Source organism: Lingula anatina, chromosome 1 (genome assembly GCF_051362555.1).
Source record: "Lingula anatina isolate TDL-2025a chromosome 1, LinAna3.0, whole genome shotgun sequence".
In the NCBI taxonomy this organism is placed as follows: domain Eukaryota; kingdom Metazoa; phylum Brachiopoda; class Lingulata; order Lingulida; family Lingulidae; genus Lingula; species Lingula anatina.
The window spans coordinates 22090436-22117975 of NC_141767.1; the positions used below are offsets into that span (position 1 = coordinate 22090436).

The window sequence follows — 27540 nt, forward strand, 5'->3', positions numbered from 1 at the left end:
TCCAGCAGAAACAAGTAAGTGCAGATAAGTTTGAAGTCTATTCTCAGACTTCAATATTTTTGGGTCAACTTGCTTTGTATTTGCATGGCAAACCTAAAGTGGTTATTTTAAATGTTATCATCTAAATGCTAAAACTCCACACACCTTGCCAGATACTTTTCTGTAGAAAAGGTGATGTGTTTCATCAACTAAAACTGAAACTTCAAATATCAATTAAGCCTTGGGAGGTTTGGAAATTTTTGTTTAAAATTCATGGACTCTTCTAAGATGTTCTGCGCTTAAAGGTAAATTTAGTAATAAATATACAGCTAGTAAGGCTATACAGTTGAAAAATGGCCATTACATATTAAAGTCATCAGAATGCACAATCAATTATGTAACACAGAATTACGCACATTCATTCTCAACAAAAACGTTTCAACCTATCAGCCACTAATATAGCATCCTGGCCATTATCATTGTCCTGATATTTCTATGGTTTCATAATTTCATTTATGAAGTTGTGAGCTGCCTTGTGAAGTGGGGGTGGAATCAAAATTGTAAATCACATGTTAAACACAAAATGCTGCTGCTACAAATTCAGCAGGATTGTTATGAAATTAAATCTGAGCAAGATGATAAAATGTTCATAGAAACTAAAAGGCAAATACAGACAGCAGAGATAATATTTATTTATAATCAAAAAAAAATTTCAATAGTCATTATAAGTAATGTAAACTGCTTGCTAGATTTATCATGTGTATAAGAGCGAGTCTCCACGATAAGCAACATCATTTGCAAACCCTCACAAATATTAAAATTTTCACAAAATCATGAGCTTAGCTTGGACTATTGAAATTGAAAATCAACTCTACAAGAGCATGTGACCCTTAATAAATAGTTGAAATACATATTTCTGTCACCACTGAGAGTAAAAATCCATGTCAAAACAATCGTAATTTACTCTAAGGTTCCTTACTTAAATTTCAGTACAATTGTGAAACAGGCCCCACACATAATCCCAACTTTTACAGATCCAAATCTCTATCCTCATTTTATCTTAATGTTTTAAAAGTATGACATAACGGAAATGCCTACAATTGTGTACACATATTTCAGTACTTTAATAGGTGTTTGGGTGCCAAAGGAAACAGTTAACAACTTATGTGTTTACAATAAAGAAAATATTCAACTAACATAATAAAATAAAACAAAAAAAAATCAAAATCATTTGTTATGAGCTAGCAGCATTGAGTGCATTATTTCTGTTGCTGCCTTGATAAATATTCAAACTTTGGCATCATTGGTATGCAGGACTTCACACAGAAGAGTTGGAAAGAAAAACATTTCTCAGACAAAAAAAAAGCAAACTTGCTAGGTTTGTGCACTGTCACATTCGTCAACTTACAGTAGAAAGTACATTGCAACAAATAAATAATGTGTATTATTGTTTACATGATTGTTCAGCAACTAACTTTCTTCAAATGAAATACAAGAGATGTGATTTTTTATGTTTTTATAAGAACCAAAATAAAGTATACATATAAATATACATAATTATAATACATATATTCTGCCACTTAGGTTCATTGTCAAATTATTCTGATGTCTACTTAATTGGAACTCCCTTTAGTGACTTGCACTTCACAGGCCCTAGTTCTGTCATTAGTAAACTGCTTTGCCACTCCCCTATACACTCCTGATTGACCCTCATGTCCGCCTGGAAAACCACAAAATTGTAAAGTTTTTAAAGTTAAAACTATAGTAAAGCCTTTTCAGAAAGAGAGGGAGAAAGAAAGGCATCATACAGAAATCGATCATACTTTCATGTTTAGCATCGATCATTTATATATGAGGAAAAGTACACCTTGAGGAGAAAGTGCATATTTATCAATTTTATAGCAAAAAAAATTGAATGTCAATTAAAGACAAAGAAAGAGGGTGGATTACAAGAAATACAGTAATTTCAATAACCTGTAGCTTCTCCCAGATTTTCTTCTTGGGTTTAAGTTCCTCGTCAGGTTTACCAGATTTGTGCTCCTCAAAGAACACCCTGTTTCCTGGCACATCATTGCTTGAAGGATCTAAAGGCTCAACTACCTTGCTGTCTCCACTGCAAGAAAATACATTTATATATACACTATCAACATGACAATTCTCAAAAAGATGACACAGTTTCATGTATTGTAGAAGCAAATAAAAAACATAAAGATGAGTAGAATATAGACAAATGATAACCTGCTCACAATGTAAGGACATCACAAGCAGAAGGCCAAAGCATTATTACAAAGTTCAGGATGTTGGAGAAATCGGAAACTTTTTCATCATATGCTTCATTACTTTTGACCTTAACAGTAATGCCTGGCTAGTTTAAACCATAAAATTGACCAATGTTACATTCCTAGATAAGAAAAAACTACCAGTGAAAAGTCCATGTTTAACAGATGTTTGCAGATACCTTGACATAAGTACTCTAGAGCTTTATCTGGATGTTTTTTTTCTCTTTTTCTTTTTTTTTTTAAATTCTAGAGCACTACCCAATCAGCACTTACACTGTTTTTGATGCACACATCAGCATGGCCTGAGACTCCACACCTCTCATCTTCACTGGCTTGAGGTTACACAAGAACACCCCTAGCCTGCCTTGTAGTTCTTCCATTGGTACTAAACCAGCCAGCCCACTCACTACAGTCCTGGGCTTGTCTTCACCCACATCAACAGTCTGCACATACAGGGACTCTGCATCAGGGTGCTGAAAATAGTAAGAGGGCGTGCCATTAATACAAGTCCTTAGTATTTTTTATTAAAATTTAATAAAAGACATGTAACCACTCTCCTTACTGATATTAATTGATGTCATACAGAAAAGAGCAGATATTTCAACTGACCATCATCTGTGAGTGTATTTAAGGATGACTGACTAAAAAGGTCCATTTACATCAACAATCACTTTATATAAGAATACCAGTGTGTGACATGTTTCAGACAGTTGGAAAAGTAATGGTCTGCTGAGAATTTTTTTTTTTTTCATTTTTCAATAAAACCATTTTCCAGAGAACTAATTTGGAACATTGTAAGTGAAGCATTACTATAATTTTATTTTGCCAAATTAATTATTTCAACAATTTGTTTCAATATTTTAAAAAGCATATTGAGTATGGAAGCACATAGTAGAAAATTAATTCTAACAGACAAACTCTAAACCAATCCCAACAAAAAAGAAACAAAAAAGGATAATACTTGAAACCTGACTAAACTTCTGTAAAAGATCAAAACTTTTTTCAACTAAGAGCTCTAGTTTGACTCAACTGACAATCTGCCCTTAATAAGTCAACATTTTTTTTATTCAGAATACAAGCACAGCTTTTTCACTTAACATCTGTTTTTGCATCCCAAAAGTAACAAATCACTTGACCTGAAATAAGTTGCAAATTTCAGGCTAATCTGCCTCTGCAATCATCAGACAGCAACTGCCAAACCCATTTTAGTATTTAGGTTTCAAGTGGTTAGGATGGCTGCTGTCACTTCAGGTACTGCTTGGGTTGACTTAAGGAGCTAAACATCCTTCGTGGGGGTTACTACACTAATTGGAGCATTAATTAGACCAGCAAAGGAATTCACACAAGTTGCATATTCTGTGTAGTTGTAAAAGGAAACCAGTTGTCCTCAAGAGGCACTTGTCTGAAATGCATGCATCCACACGACTCGTGCGTGGGTATGCATGTCTCTAAGCATGTGTGTGAACTGCTGGTCTGTACTTTCCCTATTAAGTGATGTTTACAGAGGAAGGGGATGTGAGAGCCAAAATATCACCACAGATGGATGACAGGGAAAGGTGTTTTATTGCTCACGGGCATAAGATCTTGTCAACAGCAGATGCAAGAAATAAGAGTTTTTTATGATAGAACCTAGTGCTGAAAATTAATTATCACTGGCGCCTTCACCGATCCATTTGCTACGGTGATAAGTCATCCACAGCACATTAAAAAAAGCTATTCCTCATAAATTCTGAAAAAATATACTTATAACATTTCCCAATATCAGAAAAACTACTTCTGATAATGTAAAAAAAAACAAAAAAAACTTTGAATGAGGATGGGGAAAATAAGTGTTTTGTTCAATAATAATTATAATAATAATGAACCACATTATTGCACGTTCATTAAAATGTAAATGTATTATAATTTGTTATAGTCATCCAGATCTCTTTTCAAGTGATCTCACTGTAAAGATAAGATCAAATGGCATTATTTTCTTCATTTCAGAGGGAAAAAAATTAGCAAGTTGGATCATTAGGCGTAGCCTGAAAGCATATATATTGGTATAATTAATTATGAAACTCTTTTTAAGAAATATCAATAGTGAGTTAAATTATTTACTAAACTGACAAATTTTCAATTACCAATGTCTTTGTTTCTTTGCAGCTTATATGGCCCCATCTTTTCATACTACTTTAATTTTGTTCAGCTTCTAAGACAATTATCAAGACTTGTAACGAAAATTTGATCTCAATTTTTTTTCAAAAGAACTTCAGTGTTTTTCTTTAAAACACAGGCCAAATATTCAAACCTTATAGATTAAGTCTGATGAATGAAAAGAAAAAAGTGTAAAATTGTATTCACGCTAAGATGCAACGTATATTAACTCTGAAACTTCAGTAAAATTATTTCATATCAAAACTAATTACTACTTTCAATACCTATTTAATCAAGAAAAAATGCCACAAAAATGCCCCCCAGTGCACAGGAAAAACCTTTCCAATTAAACAGTGCACTTTCACTGCTGGTACGAATCTGTCCAACAAAGAGGGAGTTAATGCAATTAAAGATGAAAAAAATCTTGCACAAGTATTTAACTCTAAATTCAACTCCAGTTATGTTTAGCTATAAAATTAGCTATAAAATCTAAGATTAGCAAAACAAACAAAAAAAAGACACATGAATGGCCCTCGTCCATGCCTTTCACATCACCAATACCCTCAGGAAAGGACAGAAGTTCACGCTGAAAGAAACTATACTACCTGTGCCAACACTGTTAAGTTTGGCAGCAAGTGTCACAAACAAGTCCAGCCCTAACATACACCACTATTGGGTATCAAACTGCCATTCACTGACAATTCAACAATTCACTTTAAGATGGGTAAATATTGGGACCAGGCAGTGGCAGAGTTTGACAGTTTCAAGCCATCAAGTTTATTTTTTTTATATAAATCAGAATCAAATTTCTTGATATAAGTAATCATTCAAATTCAGTGAGAATTTACCATACCCTATATTTTAGCCATTGCACAATGTGACATCTATTTGTTTTTGGTAAATATGCACTGAAATTCAAATCTCAAGGCATTAGGTTCACAAAAGAATTTCTACTTGTGACTTGAATAAGAACAACCAAAGTTGTCCCCAGCAGCTGTTGTTGTTGAATATGCTGCCAAATGACACAGCTTGTAATCATAGACAACTCATACAAAGTCCCAGGCAGACATGGAACTGATCAGACTCTGCCTTGGGGCTCAACACAGTTCTAAACATGTTTAGACCCTTGCTGACTCCAAATGCTACAGTTGATACGGTCTGATTTAATGTCGAACATGGGTTTCCTGGGGTTAAACCTAATTGCTCAATTTACCAAATGACTTTTCCTAATAATGCTACACCCAAGGCTGATAAAAACAAACTAATAAGAAAATTTCCATCAAATGTATTGGTCTAGGATTGTTTTTTGTATGAAATAAATGATTGGTGGCATAAAAAACCTTAATATGTGGCTTTGATAGCAGTGTCTGCCTTACAACAAACTAAAAATACAGCAGGAGACTTGTTAAATGGACGGCATGGAGAGTAAATTGTGAACAGGAATGTGCTAACATAGCATCTTTACTATAACTGCTATAATTGTTATATGAAAACTGTTGGAAATTCTCTGTGATCTCCTATGCCATACGGTTTCTGTTAGCAGAGTCATTGAGGAGATGCCGAGGTTTGACAACTGTCTTATTAATTTCTGAGGGTGTTGAATGGTTCAGTTACCAAACAGAGGCATTTGCTTCCTCTCACATGATAAGGACACATCTCATTTGTCATTAAATTCACCTAAGCCCATTTCACAACTTTTTTTTTTTTTTTTTTTTTTTTTTTTTGCATGCCAAATTCACCACTGGCAACTGAGTTAATTTTCTGGGCCCTTGTAAACTGCAAATTTCACCATCATTGCAAAAAAATACTTTTCTTTTTGGTATAAGTAAAACTATTTCGTATATCATATGAGGAGACAATTTGTATTCTGCCAGAAAAGATATGTTTTATTTGAAGAGGCTGGCAGGTCTGATTTTAATGGTGTGGAATAACAAGATTGCTCTCCCAGTACAAGATGTCACGGCCTCTAGTCAAAGTGCTCTCATACATCGAATAAAGTTACCTTGATCCTACAACAGAGTATTTGAGTGCAAATGTGTATCTATTTCAAAATACTTGAACAGAATTCTACTACTTGAATTCACGATTAAATGCAGCAGATTAGTGTGTGTGTGTGTGTGTGTGTGTTGTGTTTAAGCTTAAAAAGTTGCATAAAAATATTTTTCATTTTCTGTAGCACAAGCTATACATTTTAGCAAGATCTTCATAGACCAATGTGAAATACCACCTGAAATACCAATATCAAGATAAAGAGTATTTTAACAACAATATTTGGTGACCATTGTAAAAAAAAAAAATCCAATCCCAAGAATCTCATTGACTTCAACAGACATACACATGTATAAATCATATAGCATTGCTTAAGTTCAATTATATGTAATCATACTATAGAAGGCAACTGTGGATTACAAGTTTTTAATCTTTTGCACAGCTACTGCAGAACATTAGCACTCACAGCCATATATTTGAAATTAATATGCTGGCCACAAATAAAGACCTTCAAAGTAAATTGTTCAAATAGTGTGTATATTCTGTATATTCTATGGCCTTTCCTGGTGGTAAAACAAAGCTTTTAATGGCTGTTCTCCACTGTCCTTGCTGAGAGGCCTTGGTAATTAAGTAAAAGAACATGCTCTGCCACCACTTTAACTGATACTGAAATGTGACTCTAACCAGCTAGGAGGCAAACAGTTAAAAAAAAAAACTCAACATGAATTAATTTAAGCATTTGATAATTCATATTGTCATCTATACCATTAAGAAAATTTAAGTAAATGTTTGTCTTTCAACTACCTATAGCTTAAAAGTATACACCATTACACAAACAACATAGGTTATATTCAATCCAATAACGTAGGCTAGAATCTGGAAACCTATAATATTATGCAAATCCAAACTGCCAATCAAAATGCAGAGGATGTATAAAAAGATTCTAAAGAGAATGACTGAACATTCTCCATGTTTAAGTCCTGTACAAGACATTAAGAAGAAAAATAGTTTCAATTTAAATTCTTAATTGCTCTTAGAAAACATTTTCAAAGAGAGAAGCAGTTCCAAAGATTTCAGAATATTTACATGGATTTTAGACCTGTCTGAAAGACCTTCATGAAAACTGGTGTGCCTTGTTGGGAAAGCTGGACAAAATTCAAAAGCTTCCACTGGAGAGAGGTATAGTGCCACTATTTGTAATTTAAATTCAAACAATGTTTTTCTCCCTTGTTTTTGTTTAGCTGTTCAGTTTGGTTTTAAATTTCTTCATTTGTCATTCCTTTCCACATGCGATATTCTCTGCTTTCATAACATTGTTATACCTGCATCAAACTGTTCAATCATGAAATGTCCTATTTTTCTTTTTACTTGAAGTGACCATTCAAAACTTTTCAAAAAGTAAAAAGAAAACATTCAAAGATAAAAACATGGGTTACTTAATCTTATCAACCTGTAGTACTTTTATAAATTTGAAGTCTCAAATAGAAATCTTTTTCGACACAAATTAATATCCAGTTAAGATGAAATGATAAAAGGAAAAAATTCAAGACTGCCAAATATAAATATATAAAAAAAATTTTGGTTACACCAAAGTGGATAAAATTCAGTATAAGTAAAAATTCCTTGATCACCAGTGCAGAGACAGATGAAAGAAGCAGTTCAGTGAGATGGCTGAATGGGTCACCATGCTTAGCCACTTTCAAAGAGATTGAGCTGAAGATAAACAGGAAAAACTGATTGCTGGAGCCCATATTTATAAAGCCTGAAAGGCATAGAGAATTTAATGCTCTATTCAGGCAGAGGAACTTTTATAGACATAGATATCAATGTCAAATGTAAGACGCCAGCTTACTCCATTCAATTCAATTTATTTCAAAAGTTTCTGCTCTCATCTTATACTTGATTCAACTATTAATGGGGTCAGCCCGGAAGAGGTTAATTCTTAAAGGATAATGTTTTTTTTTTCATTTCCTTATTCATTTTATTTCATTTTTTATTTTTGTGAATACTAAAGCCATTCAGACTGGCTGATGAAGGACATTATATAAGTCAAGCCGCTACCCCCTAAATATCTCAACAGCAAGACTGTATATGTGAGCACTTGTACTCTTTTTTAATGAACCAGCATTACAAAAGAGCACAGATCAATGTTCAAATCAATACAATTTTTCTAACACAAAGTTTTTAAAGTTGTTGCTTGCAAACCAATGCTTTAACCAATTAGTATTATACCAAATGCCACAATTTGACAAAGAAAAAGTTAATAATGACGAGGGCTGTTCTAAATTATTTTCTCAAAAAAAAAAAAAACAAAAAAAAAACTTGAATTCAGTACCAAAACTGGCTTACATAATTCAAAATAACTAGAGGTGTTATGGCCCCAGGCTGATGATTCTACTGCCAAGCCAGGGGCTCTTGAGATCTACAGGCTCAGATGGCTACTGAAAAAGTGTTTCTAATGTTATGCTGACACTAAAAAGCAAGGGATCTTTTAGTTTGTTTCTCTGATTAGATAGACCTTCACAAGAAAAGCCAAGATTTGGCACAAACAAAATTACAGATACTTTCAATGTAAATTGCAATGTGAGAGGAAAAAACTATTTCCCATGTCCTTTGATATTTTGGCTAAACACCAGACATTGGTATTGCCATCTTTACATAATAAACCATCAAGGACGACAATTTCAGATGTGCTGGCAAAAGTCAAACATTAAATGTCAAACAGGTTATATGGAATTCACATTCAATTTGTCAAGCTGTAAAAAAAAACTTTGCAAAAACTTCAACAAACCATTTCCTTGCACTTTTTTGGCCTTTTTCCAGCTGCTTAAGTGCCTGATTGAACCAGTAGCAGGATGTTCTCACTAGTGAGGAAACTAGCACAGATCACACTCCTGGTGCAACTACTGCAATGTGCACTGTTCACAATTGCCTTGGGACAACAAGGCATTCCCTACCCTAACACTATCCCACGAGGAGGCAATGAGGGGACATGTAACTGCCTCCAGGGTCCTTCTGGCCCACAGGGACAACCAGGCATACATGGACCACCCGGGATTCCAGGGAATCCAGGCATTCCAGGAAACCATGGAATGACAGGACAAAAAGGAGAAGCTGGGGACTGTGAGAAAATAGCTGGTCTCCCAGGAGAGAAGGGTGATAGAGGAGACCCAGGACCAAGGGGGTTTGAAGGACCCAGGGGACCAGAGGGGTTCCTTGGTAAGAAAGGCAACATGGGAGAGAAAGGAGAGCGTGGAGGATGGGGTAGACAAGGACAAAAAGGAGAGCAGGGACCAATAGGTAGATATTCCTAAAAAAGAGGGCATTTTGTAATGAATGAATAAGATTTTAGAAAATGTATTGGTCATCACTTTCTGCAGTCTTCTACAGTGAGAGTCTTAGTATATGACATATAATATGAAATATGCAAGACCAAAATACTGTTCTTAAAACATGTAACTCATCTTACAGAGAACTTCCTGTCTGACAATGAAGATCATTATTTGATATCATGTATCCTACAATAACTTTGTTTGTTTCATTGTGATTCATTCTAGGACTTCCAGGAATAAAGGGAGAGCCTGGAAACTCCAGGCCAATACAAAATGCACTACAGGTAGCCTTCTGTGCCAAGCTGGTCAACTCCATCCCTGGCCCAGGGAGTGGTCAGCCCTCTAACCCCGTCATTGTCCCCTTTGACCAAGTCTTGACCAACCTTGGGAAGGGTTATAACTCTCGCACAGGGATCTTCAGTGCACCAGTTAGTGGGACATATTTCTTTACCTTCTCTGGGTTAACCTACACAGGACAGACAATGTTTTTGTCTTTAATGAAGAACAAGGAGACAATGCTGACTGCATTTGGCACTGGATCCTGTGGGACATGCCAGCATGGAATGGGGACAAACTCTGGGATACTGCACTTGGTGAAGGGGGAAAAAGTCTGGATTGAACTGAATGGAGGACTGAGGAATGACATCAATGAGCATTACACATCATTCTCTGGATATCTGCTGTACCAAGATTTAGAGGGCACTGGCTACGACTACTTAGTCATTAATAATTAAGTGTGGCCGAAATAAGAAAATAAGCATAGAAGAACACTTCATTACAACTATTACATAATATGTACTACGTTACTGTTGAAATATTTCAACAACAGTATCAATTTTATATAAAATATTCAATTTGACAATATGGTGTTTTATAGTTGCTTCATAATTTGCTCAATCTGTTATTACATCCACTGTATTCATGCCTTTAAAACAAATAAATCTGAAACTGTTGTTTTTATATAGCACACACTGGCTGTTCTTATATATGAATGCAAGCTCTTCAGACAAATAAGCCATAGCAAGAGCACTGTACTCTTTATTTCATATAACATTAATACATTTGTCTCATTTCCTTTTTCCCAAACATACCAGCAATTTAAACCCCATAGGATAAAAAAAAAAAATTTATTATCTTAATCCAAAAAAACTGTTACCTTATCTACGGATAAGATCTTCCCTACTCTCATGTCCAGTCTGGAAGGAACTACCTCATCATCCCCTGAGGGTCCATTAGCTGCTGCTGCCCCCTTTTTGCCAGGTGCTGGGATGAACAATAAATCCATGTTAAATTTTTTTATCTAACAGAGACAGAAATCTGGGAAAAGAAGGGAGTATGATGGGAAAAAGAAGATAAAATATTTTGTCAAACACTGTTCCAAATAGTATGTTTTATAAAGACTGGTTTCAATCAAAGTGGGATAATAAGTGTCCAAATTGTTGTGAAATATTACTAGAAAAATGAATGCACTATGTTAAAATCTTACTGTTTTTCCCTGTTGGGTAAGCTTTGCTGACAAGTGCTTTCATTTCTGGACTTTCAAATTCCTTCCTGATTGGATCCATTAATTTGTTTAAGTACTTTTCTACAGCAAGTTTGAGATCACCAGGATGAAGTTCCTAAAAGAAAATTTTTATCTAATTTCTAAAAAACAATTGATTTGTGAACAGTTACCACTTCTGCAACTACAACCATCATGCATTACTCATAATATGCATGCATTCCCTCTCTGATATTATATGGCAGTGATAGGCATTGGCAAGTTTGGGATGACTTATGATGTGAAGTTTCAATTATTGAAAACTTATTAAGGCTACAGTTGACAATGGAATGCAGACAGGACTAGGAAAATTGAAACAATGATCTGGAAATGCATTCATTAGTGTTTTGAATGAATAAATTAAGGTGAAGTTGACATGATAATTTAATATAATGTAAATGTGACAAAACATGATCAAAACATTTTCAAAGATTATTTTGCACTAATCATAGTCCCCCTACACCTTTAAACATTTACTTTCATACTCTATCTGACACTGTATCTATATAAGTTAAGCTGACATCTTACCTCACTGGCAAATGCAGCTTCAATATCTTCATAATTTGTGAAGGTAACATTTCCACCAAACTCTGGCTTTCTTTCTATTGTGAATTCTAAATGAATAAAACAGTCATTAAAGTATAGCTATTTCTACTGTGAGTGTACCAGCTACTGAAGCTGAAGCCAATTTATCCATTTTCAAAGCTTAATTCTTTTACAACTTATTACAAATAGAACAACAAATTCAACTCTCTATGATGCCCTTTCTTACAGCAAAAAAAAAGAAAAAAAAAGCCTACCATTTGAGTGTGACAGTGGTAAAAGCACATGCTTGACAAAGGCCAACACTCCATTGTCTGTGACATTTCCTGGTTCACAAAAAGCCTTCTTCAGTTTCTTCTTCACCTGAGCTGCACTGTCCAGCAGGTCAATCTTAGAATCCTCCTCAGAGGAACTCATTTTACCTCCTGTTAATCCTGGCACTATATTTAGAGAAAACAATGTTAAAATGGATATTTGACTAAAACACCCTATCACAGGCAACCCATTTGATCATTTTGTAACTTACAGATTTACCTTTTTTTTTTTTTTTGGGGGGGGGGGGGGGGGGAACAACAAGTATTGAAGTAAGGTACCACGGAATTCCAGTACTTAACTAAACAGAGACAATTGAAAAATAGTGAAAACCATACCAGCTTGCAATGGTTCTTATATTTGGCAGAATCACTTATCATTATTCATCAAATTATTAGTATCAAATATAGAAATAAATGGAATACTTACCCATGGGGTTCATTAAATGTGTTCTTTTTTTATATCCCAGTTGAGGGAGGTACTGAAAGTAAAATGGAGAATAAGCACCAATAAAAACAGTGAAATATAGTTTTTAGGCAGACTGACCCAAGGCTAACATCATGTCAAATGTTCACTCAAATCTCTTGAAAATATGAAGTGAAATATGGCAACATTATCCCTCAGAAAAACAATGAAACAAAGCAAAACGAAAAATAGAACAGCAGTGTTAAATAACACCTGTAGACATTTGTAAAATTATACCTTTTCAGTAAATGTAAAAATCTTTCTTTGGTCTACGCCTCCAAACTGTGCATCTACTCCCAAATACTCTTCATCCAAGCCCTGTAATAAAGAAAAAGGGAATTTTTTAAAAGGAACACAGATATCAAAACATACATCTGACAGCCAAAAAACACTTGAAGCAGGTAAATAAAATTGCCATAATGATATAAAATTGTCCCCGTCTACATTTACCTATTTTCTGCTTATAAATATAGTTTGCACATTTGCCCACAGGCATCTTATACCTTGAAATTGCCCTTACTCCACCCTGGTCAAATCCTGTAACTAAACAAATTTTACTATTAAACCTACATTCAATTTTATTGGAATTTGGCATGAGGAAAGTGCTAAAAGTTTTTCTTTTTTTTTTTTTTTGCTGTAAGTTCCTTATTTATATTTCATTGTTTAAATCACTATTTCACGAACATTATGTAAATTGGCCATTACTCATGTCAGTAATTTTTTCAAAAGATCATTGGGTCACTTAAAATAAAAGTTTCAACACCTATTAACAAATGGCAATTTCAGTTTTGTGTGCAAGATTTACCTCAGTTTAATGGCAAATGATCTTGTACGCAAAATAAAAATAACTGCACTATCATTGCATGTTAAACAAAAATAACTGCATTATCATTGCAAGGCAATATCAATTACTGACATCTTTAATTTATTTATTTGCATGATATATCTAGTATAAAAGATAGCAAAACAAATCATAAATTTCATCAAACTAAACTGGAGTCAACAGGGCTCTAGATCTGTTCCTTCTCTGGCATCATCTTAATTCAGAAAAAAAAATAGGCCAAACACCTTCGAACCGCCCCCCCCCCCCCCCCCCCACCAAAAAAAAAAAAAAAAAAAAAAAAAAAAATTACATCAAATCCACAATAATCTCCAGAATGAAAATCCTCAACCAAAAAAAAAAAAAAAAAAAAAAATCTCTTCTGAACTAAAAAATGTAGCATTTTGGCGCTTTTATCGTTTAGAATAGAGCTTTTTAGGTAGGTTAATTTTCAACTGTGTTGCTAACACTCAGTAAGAATGTTCTCATTTGAAGAATTTCTTACTTAAAAATACAGGATCAGCAAAATTCACAATTTTCCCCGGTAGAAATGATTGAGCCATTACCGTAAATATGTTCCAAATTAATGATATGGAATTTCCAATTTGTATGTATGTATTATTATTATTCATTTGTATCAATAATGCTATTAATGTACGTGCAACAATAAGTAAAATCAAGTTAACTCAGGCACTATTTTGTTTTACTCGGATATTTTTGTTTAGGCCGATTAAAATAAATGTTAGATGGGGTCTAAAGACCATATTTTCATTGAGATAGAGCTTAGAGCAAGGACCTGTGCATGCTATAGTCCACAAGCACATATCATGACAAATGTGAACATTTTTTGTAGGCCATGATATTGAGTGTACTAACTATGAGAACATGACTGTCTTCTTTTGAAGTTGATGTTTTAAAAACTTTTTCAAGTCCTGGACAATACATTCCCCAAAACAACTGCTTACTCCAATATACATTCTGATTTAGTAAGAAAGCTAAAGCATTAAATCAAATAAAAAAAACATTAATTGTCAAAGAGGGAATAAATACTTCACTTTTTTTGCAAGTCAAACATTATTTTGCAAGCCAGCATGAAGCCAGTGTCCAGGTGTTAAGTGACCTACCTGTAGTCCTGGGTAGAGTAGGCCACTGAGGAGAGGGTGCTCAACCTGCTTCACCACCTCAGCTCCAGCTTTCTTGGCATCATGCTCTGTGACCAGAGAGGTCAATTTGTAAACGTCAAGTGTGTATTCCCTATTGAAGGCAAATTATAACACAATCACTGTTATGATCACACGACCAGATCTCACCTTAACACCAATATTGGGACTACTGTATACAGTGTTAAAGCCACGTATGAATGGCACAAATCACCATCAGCAAAAGTCTTTTTATAAATATTAAGTACAGATAATGAATCAATTCTTTATATCCAAAAGATCCAAAACCTTGTCACATTCCCGATTGGATTCAGAATAACTTACTTGCTTAACTGATACTCTGTCCCCTTGACAAACTTGAGGTTGTCCAATGGCACTCCTATGGACTTTAGCATTGCTTTGATGGCAGCCTCATAATATTTAGTCCTAAGTTGTAGTAAATCCCAGGGGGCCTTCATGTTGTCCAAGTATGCATGGAGGTCAGCAAATAGTATTGTTACCTTGAGAAATATAAAGGAATAGACATTTGTCATTTTTTGAAGATACTGCCTGAATCAATATTCTAATGGAAATAGATATCAAATAGTATCTACTGATGAAAAACCTGTTCACACAAAGTTACCTTCATTGCTGACAAAAAAAGTTGAAATTAAAACATAAATTCATTTAACATCCCCCTCCAAATGTATTATGAAGTGACCAGTGGCTTAATACCCACCTCACATCCAGCCTTGAGGAAATCAGCAATCTTAGACATAGGTACAAAGTAGGCAATATGGGGCTTTCCTGTTGTAGCTGTGCCCCAGTAAACTTTTAAGTTTCTTTCCTTCAGTACATCCCGCATTCGATCTTCTCCAAGGATTTCCTGTATTTCAAACATTAGACTTGGTTAAAATACCATCTTTATACTAGGAAATTTTTTTTTTTTCAGAAAACCAAAAGGGAAAAAAAAACAGAAAGACCGATTTTGATTTTTTTACAATTGTATTCAACATTTGGTTAATTTAAAGTACTTAGATACATGATTAATTTCAAAAGGAAGAGTTTCAAATCATTTTCACTTTGGATATGACACCTTAATAATATTCATGCATTATTTATTTACTTGTAAATTCCTTGAAATGAGTTCCACTTTGTCCTCCAAGGACAATGTCCCATTTTCCATGGTGGAATGATTTGTATAGCTACAAAGAAAAATCAAAACTATTCACAAAATTCATATTCAATATATAGCAAATTTTAGAAGTACAGATACATTACATTCATAATGGCACTTCCCCGTGAAGGGAGAAGATTTAAGTATACTTTTATTATGATAAATGCTCATATGCTTGACTGTCTAGACTTAATGACAAACCACACCTCAAAGAGATTGCCTTAATGAGGAGTGGACTTGAAATGCCCACTAAAGAATAACATAAAGGTCAAATAAACCTCTTCTCAGTTTATAAGGAAGTTCCATCTTGGCTGGCATTAATTAAATATATTGATCCCAAATCTATGAAGTTCCCATAGCCCAATTGTTTTTCACTGATTTAAGTTGGGGCAGCACAAGGTGTGTGTCATGCTGTGCTCAAGACTTGTTCCAAGAGTTTTTGTTTGTGGGTACTAGTACTGACGAAGAGTTGCTCTTCTGTATAGGCATCAGGTAATTATTGCAAAACCCCCTATTAAGGGAAGGAAGTGAGTTTGATGACAAAGCTGATTCTTAACAGAACTGAAACTTTATAAATACAATTAAGTTATGGAATATGGATATTTGTGGATGTTCATCACATCATTTATAAAACTACTTTATCCTTCTCAGAGATTGTTGCTCAACCCATCCCTATGATTCAATGGTTTAGTCTATTTTTAATCTGGTGATTTAGTTTAAAATGACTGCCCTTTCATTTAAAATGCAATTTCCTCCTAAAAAATTACCCTTCAAGCTACCCTTATGCCTGACTTATCTCTTGACTGGAACTTTTCACGCCCACAGTGATACATTAATTCTATATTAACACGCCCAACTGTATTTCAGAATAATATACACAACAGATACACTCTTTTCTAAGGAGATTCTTTAGCCTGATAGTGAACACCTTAAATCATAGGCATCAACAGTTGTTTAACATGTAACGGTATACTAATATGTCCACGGATGAAGATTTTCCATGGACATGAAATTTCAGGGACATTTTAATTTTAAAAATATCCCATTTGTATTCTATGTTGTAGTACCTAGTATATTCCACATTTAAAGTCTAGGTCGAAGGCATGGGCCAATAACTTCCAATTTCACAGTATCACAATGTCCAAATTAAGTTGTTCTTTGGTGCATTACATTTTATTCTTCATTCACATGCAGTCATGGACATAACACAGTGATAACGACTTGGTAAGTCCTATACTACAATGATTATCCCTGCTACATCTTAAGCTCATGATTATGTGCCACATGCAAAGGGTCAGTTAGTACATGTTTACTACAAAGAATATTTTTATATGAGCCTTCAAATGATATATTTAAAATAAAAAGTGCATGTACTACAACATAAAAAATGGGCTAAGGGGATCATTGTATGAAGTTTGACTAGTGCTTTCCAATTTGCTTCCTGGATAGTGCCATTAACCTCAAAAATGAAGTTATTATATTAGATATGAGATGCTTATCTATCATTCTCGACTGAATACGATTATGTGGATGATTTTTAACATGCTTATGAATATTCTAAATGCCATATATCAGAATGCTTCAGACAATTGAATAAGTCAGGTATTTAGAAGTTAGTCACCTTGCTGAAGGTGGACTAAAAATGTACCCAGGATTCTGAACATAAAACATTCCCAACTTTTTGCGAAATAAGATATATTAAAAGACTTTATTTCTAATTTACAAGAGAGAAACTAAAAGGTCAGAATTTCGAAAATGATACACAATTGTTGCAGTGTGTAGTATCTCACATATATATTATGGCAATGACCATGATACTAATAATATCAAAAGGTAATATAAAGTCCACCAGGCTTTAATTCAACAATCAATGGTAATTTATATTTGTTACAGCTGTTAAAGAGCATGAATACAGACAAACTGATATACTGTAGGTTGCTGTGTAAGGGATTTTGAATTTTTACCAACAGAGCTATGCACAGACTTCTGTCTGACTACCTTTGAAAAGCTGCTATATCTCTGGTAATTGTGGTCCACCTTAACCCTAATACTGTACATGCAATGATTTGACAACTGTTCATTCTTTGTTTCTTTAATCATCTTTATTGGTTGATAACTCTAAAAAAAACTAAAATTTTTAAACGTCAAACTGACTTCAAGTATCAATTCCTTCAAATATCTGAAAAAAAGTACAGCATCTCACTCTAGAGTCTTATCATAATTTTACCACTAATTTAATTCCATTTTTGATTTTCATAGGCCTTACTTCAGTTTCATATTCTGACCTTCCAAACAAACTACTCAAATGTATATATGTCAACAGATTTTTTGTATATAAATGGTTGTTTGGGGTGATATAATAAGCTCTGTTTTACGCGGATATTAGAATCATCAACCAATCAAGGTGACAGCCTAGAGCTCTCGTGTGTCAACAGTCAATAAATCAACTGTATGGGATCACAAATTACCGGGTAGTTTCCATTCGTGTTCAATTCTACATCTTAGTGAAAATGAAAATCGCAATTTTTGTAAGCATTCCCAGTTAACGTAATTAGTCTACAGATGTAGATCAGATCAGTTACAATCATCTATAAGGCCAAACGTGACATGTCATAAACAAAGAATGTAGCGGCATGACGGACAAGTTCACAACACTCCCGATTTGTTAAACGATAACTAAGTGGATCGTAAAGACATAATAGCAATACGACACAAGTATTCCTCTATATTAGACATGTGATACACATTCCTAAACACTCACCTGATATGGGTCTAGTTTTTCGTAACTTGTTCCCGTTTTTGAAAGAAAATCTGCTTAGGGACAGCCTTGCAATGTGATTACAGCAGACTACTTCATATCGAGACCGGAAATTGGAACGAGCCCCCAAACTGCTACCAACGGGTACTTGTTGTCGCACTAATGCTTGTGTTTCCTGCAGCTACAGATTCATTCAACAGCTACAACGCCCTGGTATATTACCGGTTTTATATGCTTGTTCTTTTGGTATTAAGCTACAAACCTCAAATAAGCAGTGTGAGTCTATTCTTTGATTTCTTCACATTCTGCTAAACGCAAACTTGCAATGGATGAAAAATTATCCGATGACTGCAGTGGTCACAGATTGGTCATTCTTTGGTCAACTTTAAGCCTAATAATCTGTATAAATTTTAATTTTTATGGATTAAAAGACGATTTTTTCACATTAAGGCGTAGTACCAAAACATTATGATGTTAAGTTTACATTCATCTGTTAGAAAATCATTTCTATAAATGATGATTGATTTTTAAGGACTTCCAAGTTCAAGGCATAAAATCAAGATGGGGATTTTTGCTTCCATAAAGACATGGTTTGTGCTACATCTCTTGATGGGATATATCTTCATTTTGTCTGGATTGATTGTGAACTGTATTATGTTTTGCACCCTCATCATCTGGCCATTTAGTAAAACGATATACCGAAAAGTTAACTGTTACCTAGCATACTGGATATGGTCACGTGAGTATGATCAATAAAATATATTGTAATAGTTTTTGTAATTATTTATTGAGTAAAACTAAAAAGATGCATAAATCATTTCAGTTAGGTGCATCTTTTCCAAATAAGCAGTTGCTTAGACGATCACATTTTTACCAAATAACAGGAAAAAAACGAGTTTGTCTGTTCATTTGCCTGAAGATTTTATTGATTATTCCATTCCATTAAACATTGGTCTATTAATGTGATTCACATTGTGAAAATCGGTTATCATACACATGCAAAAAGCAATTTTAGTATGTTTGAAGTGACCTTCTTCAAAACATATATTTTTTCCTTTTCAGAATACACATTTCTGGGTCAGTGGTGGTCTGGGTCTGATATTGTCCTGAAGACAAATCCAGAGGATGTGAAATACTATGGGAAAGAGCATGCAATCATTATTTTGAACCACAAATATGATATAGACTGGTTGTTGGGATATTTTTTAGCTGAGAGACTGGGAATACTGGGTGTAAGAGTACTTTAACAGTTTTTAAGATAAACCAGCAAAAATAAGAATACTAAAATGTTCTCAAAGATAAAACAGCAAAAAACTTTTTTTTACACTCATACATGTTAGGAGACAAAGGGTTCCAATGATTATGTTCCTTAAATTAATTTGATTTAATTTTTTTTAAATTCCCAGGGTTCTAAAGTATATGGCAAAGAAATGCTGAAGTTTGTCCCCATCCAGGGCTGGTCTTGGTATTTCACAGAGTCTGTCTTCCTTAAAAGAAACTGGGAACAAGACAGGAAGATCATCATTAGGGATATTAAAAACCTGGCAGAATTTCCAGTCAACTACTGGGTGACAGTGAGCAATCTGTTTACAATCATTATGTACTGTGCCTGCAAATTACTCTCAATATTGACCTTAAAGATGGAATTTAATGAGTGTCAACTGAAACTTTTTTCCTGATATATTTTTCTTTAAATTTCCAACCCACATATATTTTCCTTTTAACATGTCACCACTTAAGTTTTTTATGTTTGATTTCTGTGAAACTTTCAACATTCATAATTGATTCCATCATTTCATATATTTTGTTTGTTAATCTTAAGTTTATTAATTTTATCCCAGTGATTCTGTTTTTTGTTATTGCATGCACTGTAGATAAATGGTTATGTACATGTATGTGCCATGTTAGTAGCTTTTATTTGCAAACAGCATTTGAAAATGAGATTCAAAATCATCTCACTTTTGACACAACACCACAGACAATCCACCAATTGTGACAATTTGTTAAAGCAATGCTTGTGGATTTTGATTTTGAATATCTGTCAAATATATTAGGCTTTTTGAATTTCCTTTTTAATTGCTGCAATGACTTCAAATTTGATTTTAAATGTATGTTTACCGTTTTATAATTTTTAGACATAGTTCCATGCATTACAATGACAGTAGTGCATGGGCACTTTTAAAGACTGGATGCCAATGCTAGCATCATTTTGCTGTAGCACTGTTTTTGAGCTGATACATGATCATACCATGGATCTCATGCTTAGTACTGCAACAATGTGATATGTGGGCATGCAGAATGGGTATAGCAGTAAAGGACTGGCTGCTACTAAAACAGTGCTGACAGTGTTTGCATCTGGATTCAGGAAAACTGTAGTTTTATCGATTTAGACTGGCTTTAAAGACCTTAATTATGAATCAGTCATTTTAAAAAAACATCATTTTTCTGTAGGAGTAAACAAAATCATAAATTTTTATTAAATATGGAAATCAAAATGCAGACAATTTATTTAATAATCTTTTAAATTAATTTAATTCTTTACAGTTGAAAACATGTAACTTTGATATTTAAAATTTGCTGTGTCTTGCATCAGTATTATGTATGCTTCTCAGGTGTAATAATTTTGACCTAGTTTTGTTAATTTATTTGTTTAATTGATGCTTAGCTTTAACTGTATGCTTCTTAAATCTAATGACTTTGAGATTGTATTTATTTATCTGTAAATCAACATTTTAGTTGGAAATGTGCTTCAAATTACAAGTTTTATCATTCTGTATAACTTTTGATGTACCTTTTCTTTAGATCCTGATGTTCTGTGAAGGGACCAGGTTCACAGAGGCCAAGCACAAAGCAAGCATGAAGGTGGCCAAAGAGAAGGGTCTGCCTGAGCTGAAACACCACCTCCTGCCCAGGACCAAGGGGTTTGTACTCACTATGCAGGGACTCAAAGGAAAAAGTAAGATGGTGCTCATCTTTTATCCCCATCTCTCAATATGTATTTCGTTTGAGTTTCAAATGTCTTTTCAGTTTTCCTAAACTACTAACATCTCATTCTCTTGAATGCTAAGAAGGCAATTTTTTGACATGTAATGCTCACTCAGTGGATTTTTCCATATTTTCCCCTAATGCTCAATGTCAACTGTACTTTTTTCATTAGACATCCCCCTGTTAAAATGTGTCCAAATGTGGAAGTGAATTGTCTGTGTGGATTGTCTGCTTTTGTTACATATTTTATGCCTCGTTATAGTTCCAGCTATTTATGATTGCACAGTGGGAATCACAAAAAGTGAAAATGAGCCAACATTCATGAATGTTGTCAATGGAAAAACATTTAAAGCTGAACTCAAAGTGAGGTAAATATCGGAAAACAGCTGAAAATATTTTAAGGTGTTTATGTCCAACATGTATATTAGGCATTAGAAAGAAAAAAGAAATTGTATCATGTTATCATGTCAAAGAATTCAAAGATAAACTTAATTGGTTTGTTTATGACATTATATCTAGGGAAGGAATTAGAAATACTAGATTGTGAATTATTTAACAAATAGTGCACAGTCCTGAGGGGACTACGAAGAACTGTTTCCAGTAAGAGAAAATAAAACTCTGGCGTAAAGTCAATTGTCCACCACAGTATGAAGAAAGACAACTTAAAGTTTTTAAATAAGTACATGTCTACCGGTATCTCCCTGAAGTCATTTCCTATTTACCTTTGATGCCCTTCCCCATTGTTAACTTATCAATGTTGCAACCAACAATGCATGTGTAACAACTTAACATTGATGCAAAGTTGCATCATCCTGCAATATCTTTATTCAAACAACTGAGAAATCAGAGGGATAGAATTCTTTAACCTAGGTCAACTAATAGTCCGCAGTAATATATCACAGTCATGTCACTTACAGAACCATTGTACTTAACACAAGAATATTATTCAGAATATTTTGTGGTAACTGGCCAATCAAAGGCCTAAAATTCTACAAGAGGTATAACAATTTTTATTATTACAGGAGAATAACTCTTGAGGAAATCCCAACTGACACAGATGAAGAATGCTCAGCGTGGCTTCATAAGTTGTATCAGGAAAAGGTACAAAAATATTTTGTGAATTCAGAACTTCATATTGACAACAAGGTCATAAGTCATGGTTATGTTTTTGCATGCATGCCTTTCATAGGTATCCCTGTCCAAAATATCTTTCATCTCCTAGCATTTAACATTTCAGCAGATTCATTTGTTTGTTGCAGGATGAGTTCTATGATGGTTTCCTGAAAAAGGGCCACTTTGATGGTGCTTTGATAGAGATCCCCAAAAGACCCTGGGACCTGTTAGTGTGGTTGTTCTGGGCAGTAACATTGGGTGTTCCTCTAATCTACTACCTGATCCAAGTGCTGTGGTCAGGGTCCATCTATGTGTCAGGTTGTGTGGTGCTGGTGATTGTCTTTGGTATGTGTGTGTATGCAAACCGAGTCACTTGCCGTTAATCATTGCCATTCTTTAATCACTTTCACTATAACAGTTAGAAATTATTAATTTTAGGTTCCATAAATTATAAAAATAATTCATTCAGAACATTGGCAATAAGATGGATATTTTCACCCTAAATTTTTATTATAATATTTTTGTTTATTTTAATTTTCATTTACTTGTTTATTTTAAATTTTATTTTTTAAATTATATAAGTGAATTGTGCTCTATATCAGTCTTACATGCATACTTGAAGTGTATCTGTTTTTCATATACAAATATCTGTTCTGTATCTTCCTGTAGGCTCTGTGATGGTGAGGTGGATGATTGCAGTGACTGAAACTGAGAGGGGATCAAAATATGGGCACAGGCATGAAGAGAAGAAAGAGCAATGATGAATTACAGCTGTTTCTGTACTATAACATGATGCCGAATGCTCAGATATTTTTGTCATGTTTGAAGAGCTACTGTTCTTTTCATATACTCTTTGGGTATGTGACCCATTACCCAAATATACATGAACTAAAAAAAGAAAATATTTGATGTCAGTATAGTTTATGTAGAATAAAAAGGTTCTGGCATATCTTTTCGCCTACAGCAAATACTTCAGAGATAATTTTGCCATTTTTAAATATCAATTTGTATTGCCATAATTATTAAATATATTGTGTAGCCATTTATGGTAGGTTTTCTATGATTCCTTTATTTTTTTAAAAATAACAATGGCATCTTTAAAATACCCCAATGACATCCCTGCAGTTTTTTTTCCATTTGAGTAATGAACTTTTTAATGGACTTTTGGTGCCATTGGTAAGTTTTATGCTTAAGAAGTATATTTAGATGACCAATAGATCATGTAATTGATTTTTCTTTTTTAGCATAGAAAGATACAACCCTCAGTTTCAGATTCTTGTTGATGGTCTTTGCAACTGGCAGGCAAGTAGTCTGCTTTTTACATTTAGTCTTTTTAAAATATTGTTTTATTAGGTTAACTATGCCAAATAATGAATTATTACTCTATAATCTGGACACCAGGTTTCTACACAAAGTAATAGGCCAAGCACCTGTGCAATAAGAATAACCTAAACCTCTGCCAAAGACTTTCTGTAGTTAGTTTGAATAAGGAATTAGATATCAACTTCCTTAGTCTGAAAAAAGTTTTCATTATCAAATGTTTGGCTATTATTTCGTTATAAGATCTGTTATCTTATGCCTAACATAGGGTGAAAAAAATACAAATTATTATTACCTGGGTCATGTATATACCTTGATTTTATTTAGAGGTGGCACTTATTACAATAATAGATTCTTTTATTTCATCAAATACAACCAAGAGGAACTATTATGCATTGTCTTTGGGTATGCAGGCCAGTTAAAAGAAAACAGTGGGATTGTCTTTTTTTTTATAAAGTGGATAAATGGACATCATTAGGTTGGTTAAAGGTCATTGTATAAGTGAGTTAAGTGGTGACATTAAAAGACTACCAAAGTGACCACAGTGTACTCTGGAGCTTGGGCTAATGAATCCAGATATACACATGTAACTGATTATTGCTTTTTATGCCTGCTGGTTTGATTAACATATTTAGTGCTAAAATTTATTTATTTAGAATGAAATTGCATGTTGCATGGAGTTAAGAAAATAATACTTGTGAGAATATATACATGTATTTATCTGGGCAGAATGGATATGTTTGGCATCTACACTGTTATCAGTAAGGGCTATCACTGTTTGGTGCTATACTTGAATGTTTACTAGCTATGCCAGATAAGTTGATATCGCCTTTGATAAATAGAAATAGAAAAATAATTTGATGGCAAAGGTAAGATGGCAATCCTACAAATTGGCACACAGAAATATATCCAGCTGCACTGTATCACATTAAATGGATCTCATCTGCTGCATTCCATGGCAATCAGATTGGACTGATATCAAATCCAATGCAAAGAAAACAAACCCCACCAATCAAACAGAGAGGGTTTTCCCTCTCCCTAAATAGAGGTCTCTTGTTTTTCAAAAGTTGGTGAACCCTTAATCACCTCTGAATCCTATCCTGTGTTTTGAATACTAAGTGAATGTTTCTCTATTTTAAATGAAGAGGATATGATTATCTATGTTTAATGTGATCTCTAGGTTACTTCCAATGGCTTGCTTTGCATTGTACAGAGTTAACTAGACTGTAAGGCTGTCATAAATGCATAAAGAGTAAAAGCATATGTAATTGTAAACAGTTGCATACCTCATAGATACTAATGTTTATTATGTTGTCTGGTAGCAGGTGAAGCACAGCTGTGATATATGCACACTTCACAGTGGTAGCAGAGCTCAATATGTAAGCTTCCTGCATTTGGTGGTCTTAGTTTTATATTTTATAAAAGTTTTGAACTAAACTTTGGTATATTTTAAAAATGTTTTTTTAGTAGAAAAGCCAGTTGGTATTTTATCAGTGCATTAACTTCCAGTGCATTTTTAACTTGACAAACATTACAGTTATGTCATTTGATTCAAAGAATTTACTGTTGTAATTGGTCTGTTCTTTCAAAAGACAGGGTAACCAGAATGTTAGTTGAATAGTTTAAGTTTACATGCCAAAACATCCGAGTTTGCAGGACCAGAATAAGAGAACATGCTAGTTATAATCAAAGGAATAATCAAGGAAACTAATGTTGATGACACCAAACATGTCAACAAAATTGATTGACAACCTGTTTTTTGTTTTTTTTTTTTTTTTTTGTTTTGTTTTTTTTTAGGTGGAAAGCATCCTGATCATGTGATGTTCAATTAAACCAATTCTTATGTAGGAATAAAAAAAGAGCACCCAAAGTTACTGAACACTGAAAACTCACCTCTCTACCATCGGCCTCTGCTGTTCCCAGTAAGCTGATAGTAGAGACTTGAGTCCACAGTGTCTTCTGAAACTCTTGGAGGAAAAGAGAGAGACAGTTCTCATTGTGATTAAAAAATAATTTACAAGTGAGTGTGTTGCATGATCTGTATATCTGTTTTTCTCCTTAAATATGATAATGGATAGCATTTCTCAATAAAGAATTTATATTTTAACATTATTAACAATATTTACAGTTACCAGTGAAGTAAGGATATCAGTTGCCTCATTTAGTACCTTGTGTCTTGCATGCCACATACATGTATGTCCACTAATAATACCTGAAATGTTACATTTAGAGCTTAACATCAAAGTTAAATAAAATGCTCAAGCTATACACAACATTCCTTTTAAAGTATATTAACTTGTGGCTATATTAGATGCCCGAATTATGATATGAGTGTGCACATTGGTTACTTTGTACTGGTATATGCACTTCCTTTTAGTTCATGAGTGTGCGCTGATTATCATATTTGTTGTTTTAGTATTGTTTTAAATATGATAATGATAGACTAGACCAGTTTCGCAACTGCCGTTATATTTTCTTTATTGCCAAAGAGAAATGCCCAATTTATGGAATCTATTTACATTTTCTTTAGAAAAGTTTCAAGGTGAAGATGATTGTTGTTTTTCATGTCAGGGAGAGGATTATCATGTATTGAGAATTTCTTTCCAAGATGCTTTAAGTTCTAATTGGTGATTCCAGTAAAGTGAAGAAAGTGTAGTGTCATTTATATATATATATATATATATATATATATATATATATATATATATATATATATATATATATATCCACTGTAGGCAAAGTTTCACAACAATCTGAGTGAATAATTTATGTCAGTCTAGTAGGGGCAGCACATAAGCTCATTATGTGCTGTGTACTGTAGCAGATTTAACAAAAAATGGAAGACACTTGCAAAAAGATATTTCATATGCTAAACATGTTATAGAAGTGGTGCTTCCAATTCCTAATTGTTTATGAGTGCTTCGATTTATGTACAGCGTTATAGTGGAATAAACACGAAAAGGAAAAATCAAATCTTCTGCTCCAATTTTAGTTTACATTACTAATAAAACCAGAGCAAAAGTGTGAATATTTTGCATATGCGCTCAAAAAGGCATGGTGTGGGTTGTGCACGTTTAATGCTGAACGGATGAGAAATATTCTTTGCTGATCTTGTGTATTGTAGAGAATCAACTGCAGTGGTACTGAATATTTGATTTATTAGACAGGATTACCTCCCCATAACCGAGATTTAATACGGTAATAACATTCCTATCTCTATGAGTATCTTGCTTAACGAGTAAATTCACGAACAAACAATATATATATATATTATTCATCGCCCTTCAATCCTCTCTTATTCTCCGCTGTTATTAATTTTTTTTTTTTTTGATAAAATATAGTCTTTTCAATTGCCCAGTAACGTATAGCAGTCATTACATCCGACGCTAGCAAAATCGATTATCGTTTTACGTCTCACATTTCTCAACTGTGAAGTAAGTTTGTTAGATAATTCTTTACATAGAGTACAGCCATTCATTTGGCAGAAATGGAAATACGATTAACAAAACGTGAAATCCTGATTTGATAATTTACATACTACACTTTCTGATTTTTTAATGTACATGTAATTAGTACAAACTGTCACATTAATCGACAGGCATGATATTACATCATGAAAACATTTCAAATTATGCATTTATCGTCTTAGTTTA

The 27540-nt window shown here is 33.8% G+C and overlaps 3 protein-coding genes across 6 annotated transcripts; 2 read left to right on the plus strand and 1 right to left on the minus strand.

Moving 5' to 3' along the window:
- Positions 1-649: 649 nt before the first annotated feature.
- Positions 650-18611, minus strand: LOC106152557 (tyrosine--tRNA ligase, cytoplasmic-like). Its single transcript, XM_087002912.1, has 14 exons — positions 18473-18611; positions 15661-15739; positions 15274-15420; positions 14880-15055; positions 14520-14649; positions 12813-12893; positions 12540-12591; positions 12056-12238; positions 11784-11869; positions 11202-11334; positions 10872-10978; positions 2532-2731; positions 1954-2092; positions 650-1699 (listed from the first exon to the last, which is right to left on the minus strand). Exons 2-14 carry the CDS (start codon positions 15718-15720, stop codon positions 1589-1591), a joined length of 1605 nt encoding a protein of 534 aa, XP_086859038.1. The 5' UTR covers positions 15721-15739; positions 18473-18611; the 3' UTR covers positions 650-1588.
- On the plus strand, positions 7327-10684 carry LOC106152560 (uncharacterized). Its single transcript, XM_013526176.3, has 3 exons — positions 7327-7562; positions 9207-9683; positions 9941-10684. The coding sequence occupies exons 2-3, from the start codon at positions 9239-9241 to the stop codon at positions 10447-10449; spliced, it is 954 nt and encodes a 317-aa protein (XP_013381630.1). The 5' UTR covers positions 7327-7562; positions 9207-9238; the 3' UTR covers positions 10450-10684.
- On the plus strand, positions 18537-26860 carry LOC106152559 (1-acyl-sn-glycerol-3-phosphate acyltransferase delta). Of its 4 annotated transcripts, XR_015332246.1 has the most exons (10): positions 18597-18745; positions 19002-19208; positions 19532-19701; positions 19876-20043; positions 21272-21425; positions 21717-21822; positions 22477-22555; positions 22714-22912; positions 23237-23424; positions 23812-26860. XR_015332246.1 is itself a non-coding variant. In XM_013526174.2 (9 exons), the coding sequence occupies exons 2-9, from the start codon at positions 19031-19033 to the stop codon at positions 23326-23328; spliced, it is 1146 nt and encodes a 381-aa protein (XP_013381628.1). In that variant the 5' UTR covers positions 18537-18682; positions 19002-19030; the 3' UTR covers positions 23329-26860. The 4 variants fall into 4 exon arrangements, 3 of the variants coding, with proteins under 3 accessions (XP_013381628.1, XP_013381627.1, XP_013381629.1); XM_013526174.2 differs by having other exon boundaries at positions 18537-18682; positions 23237-26860; XM_013526173.2 differs by having other exon boundaries at positions 23237-26860.
- Positions 26861-27540: the final 680 nt, after the last annotated feature.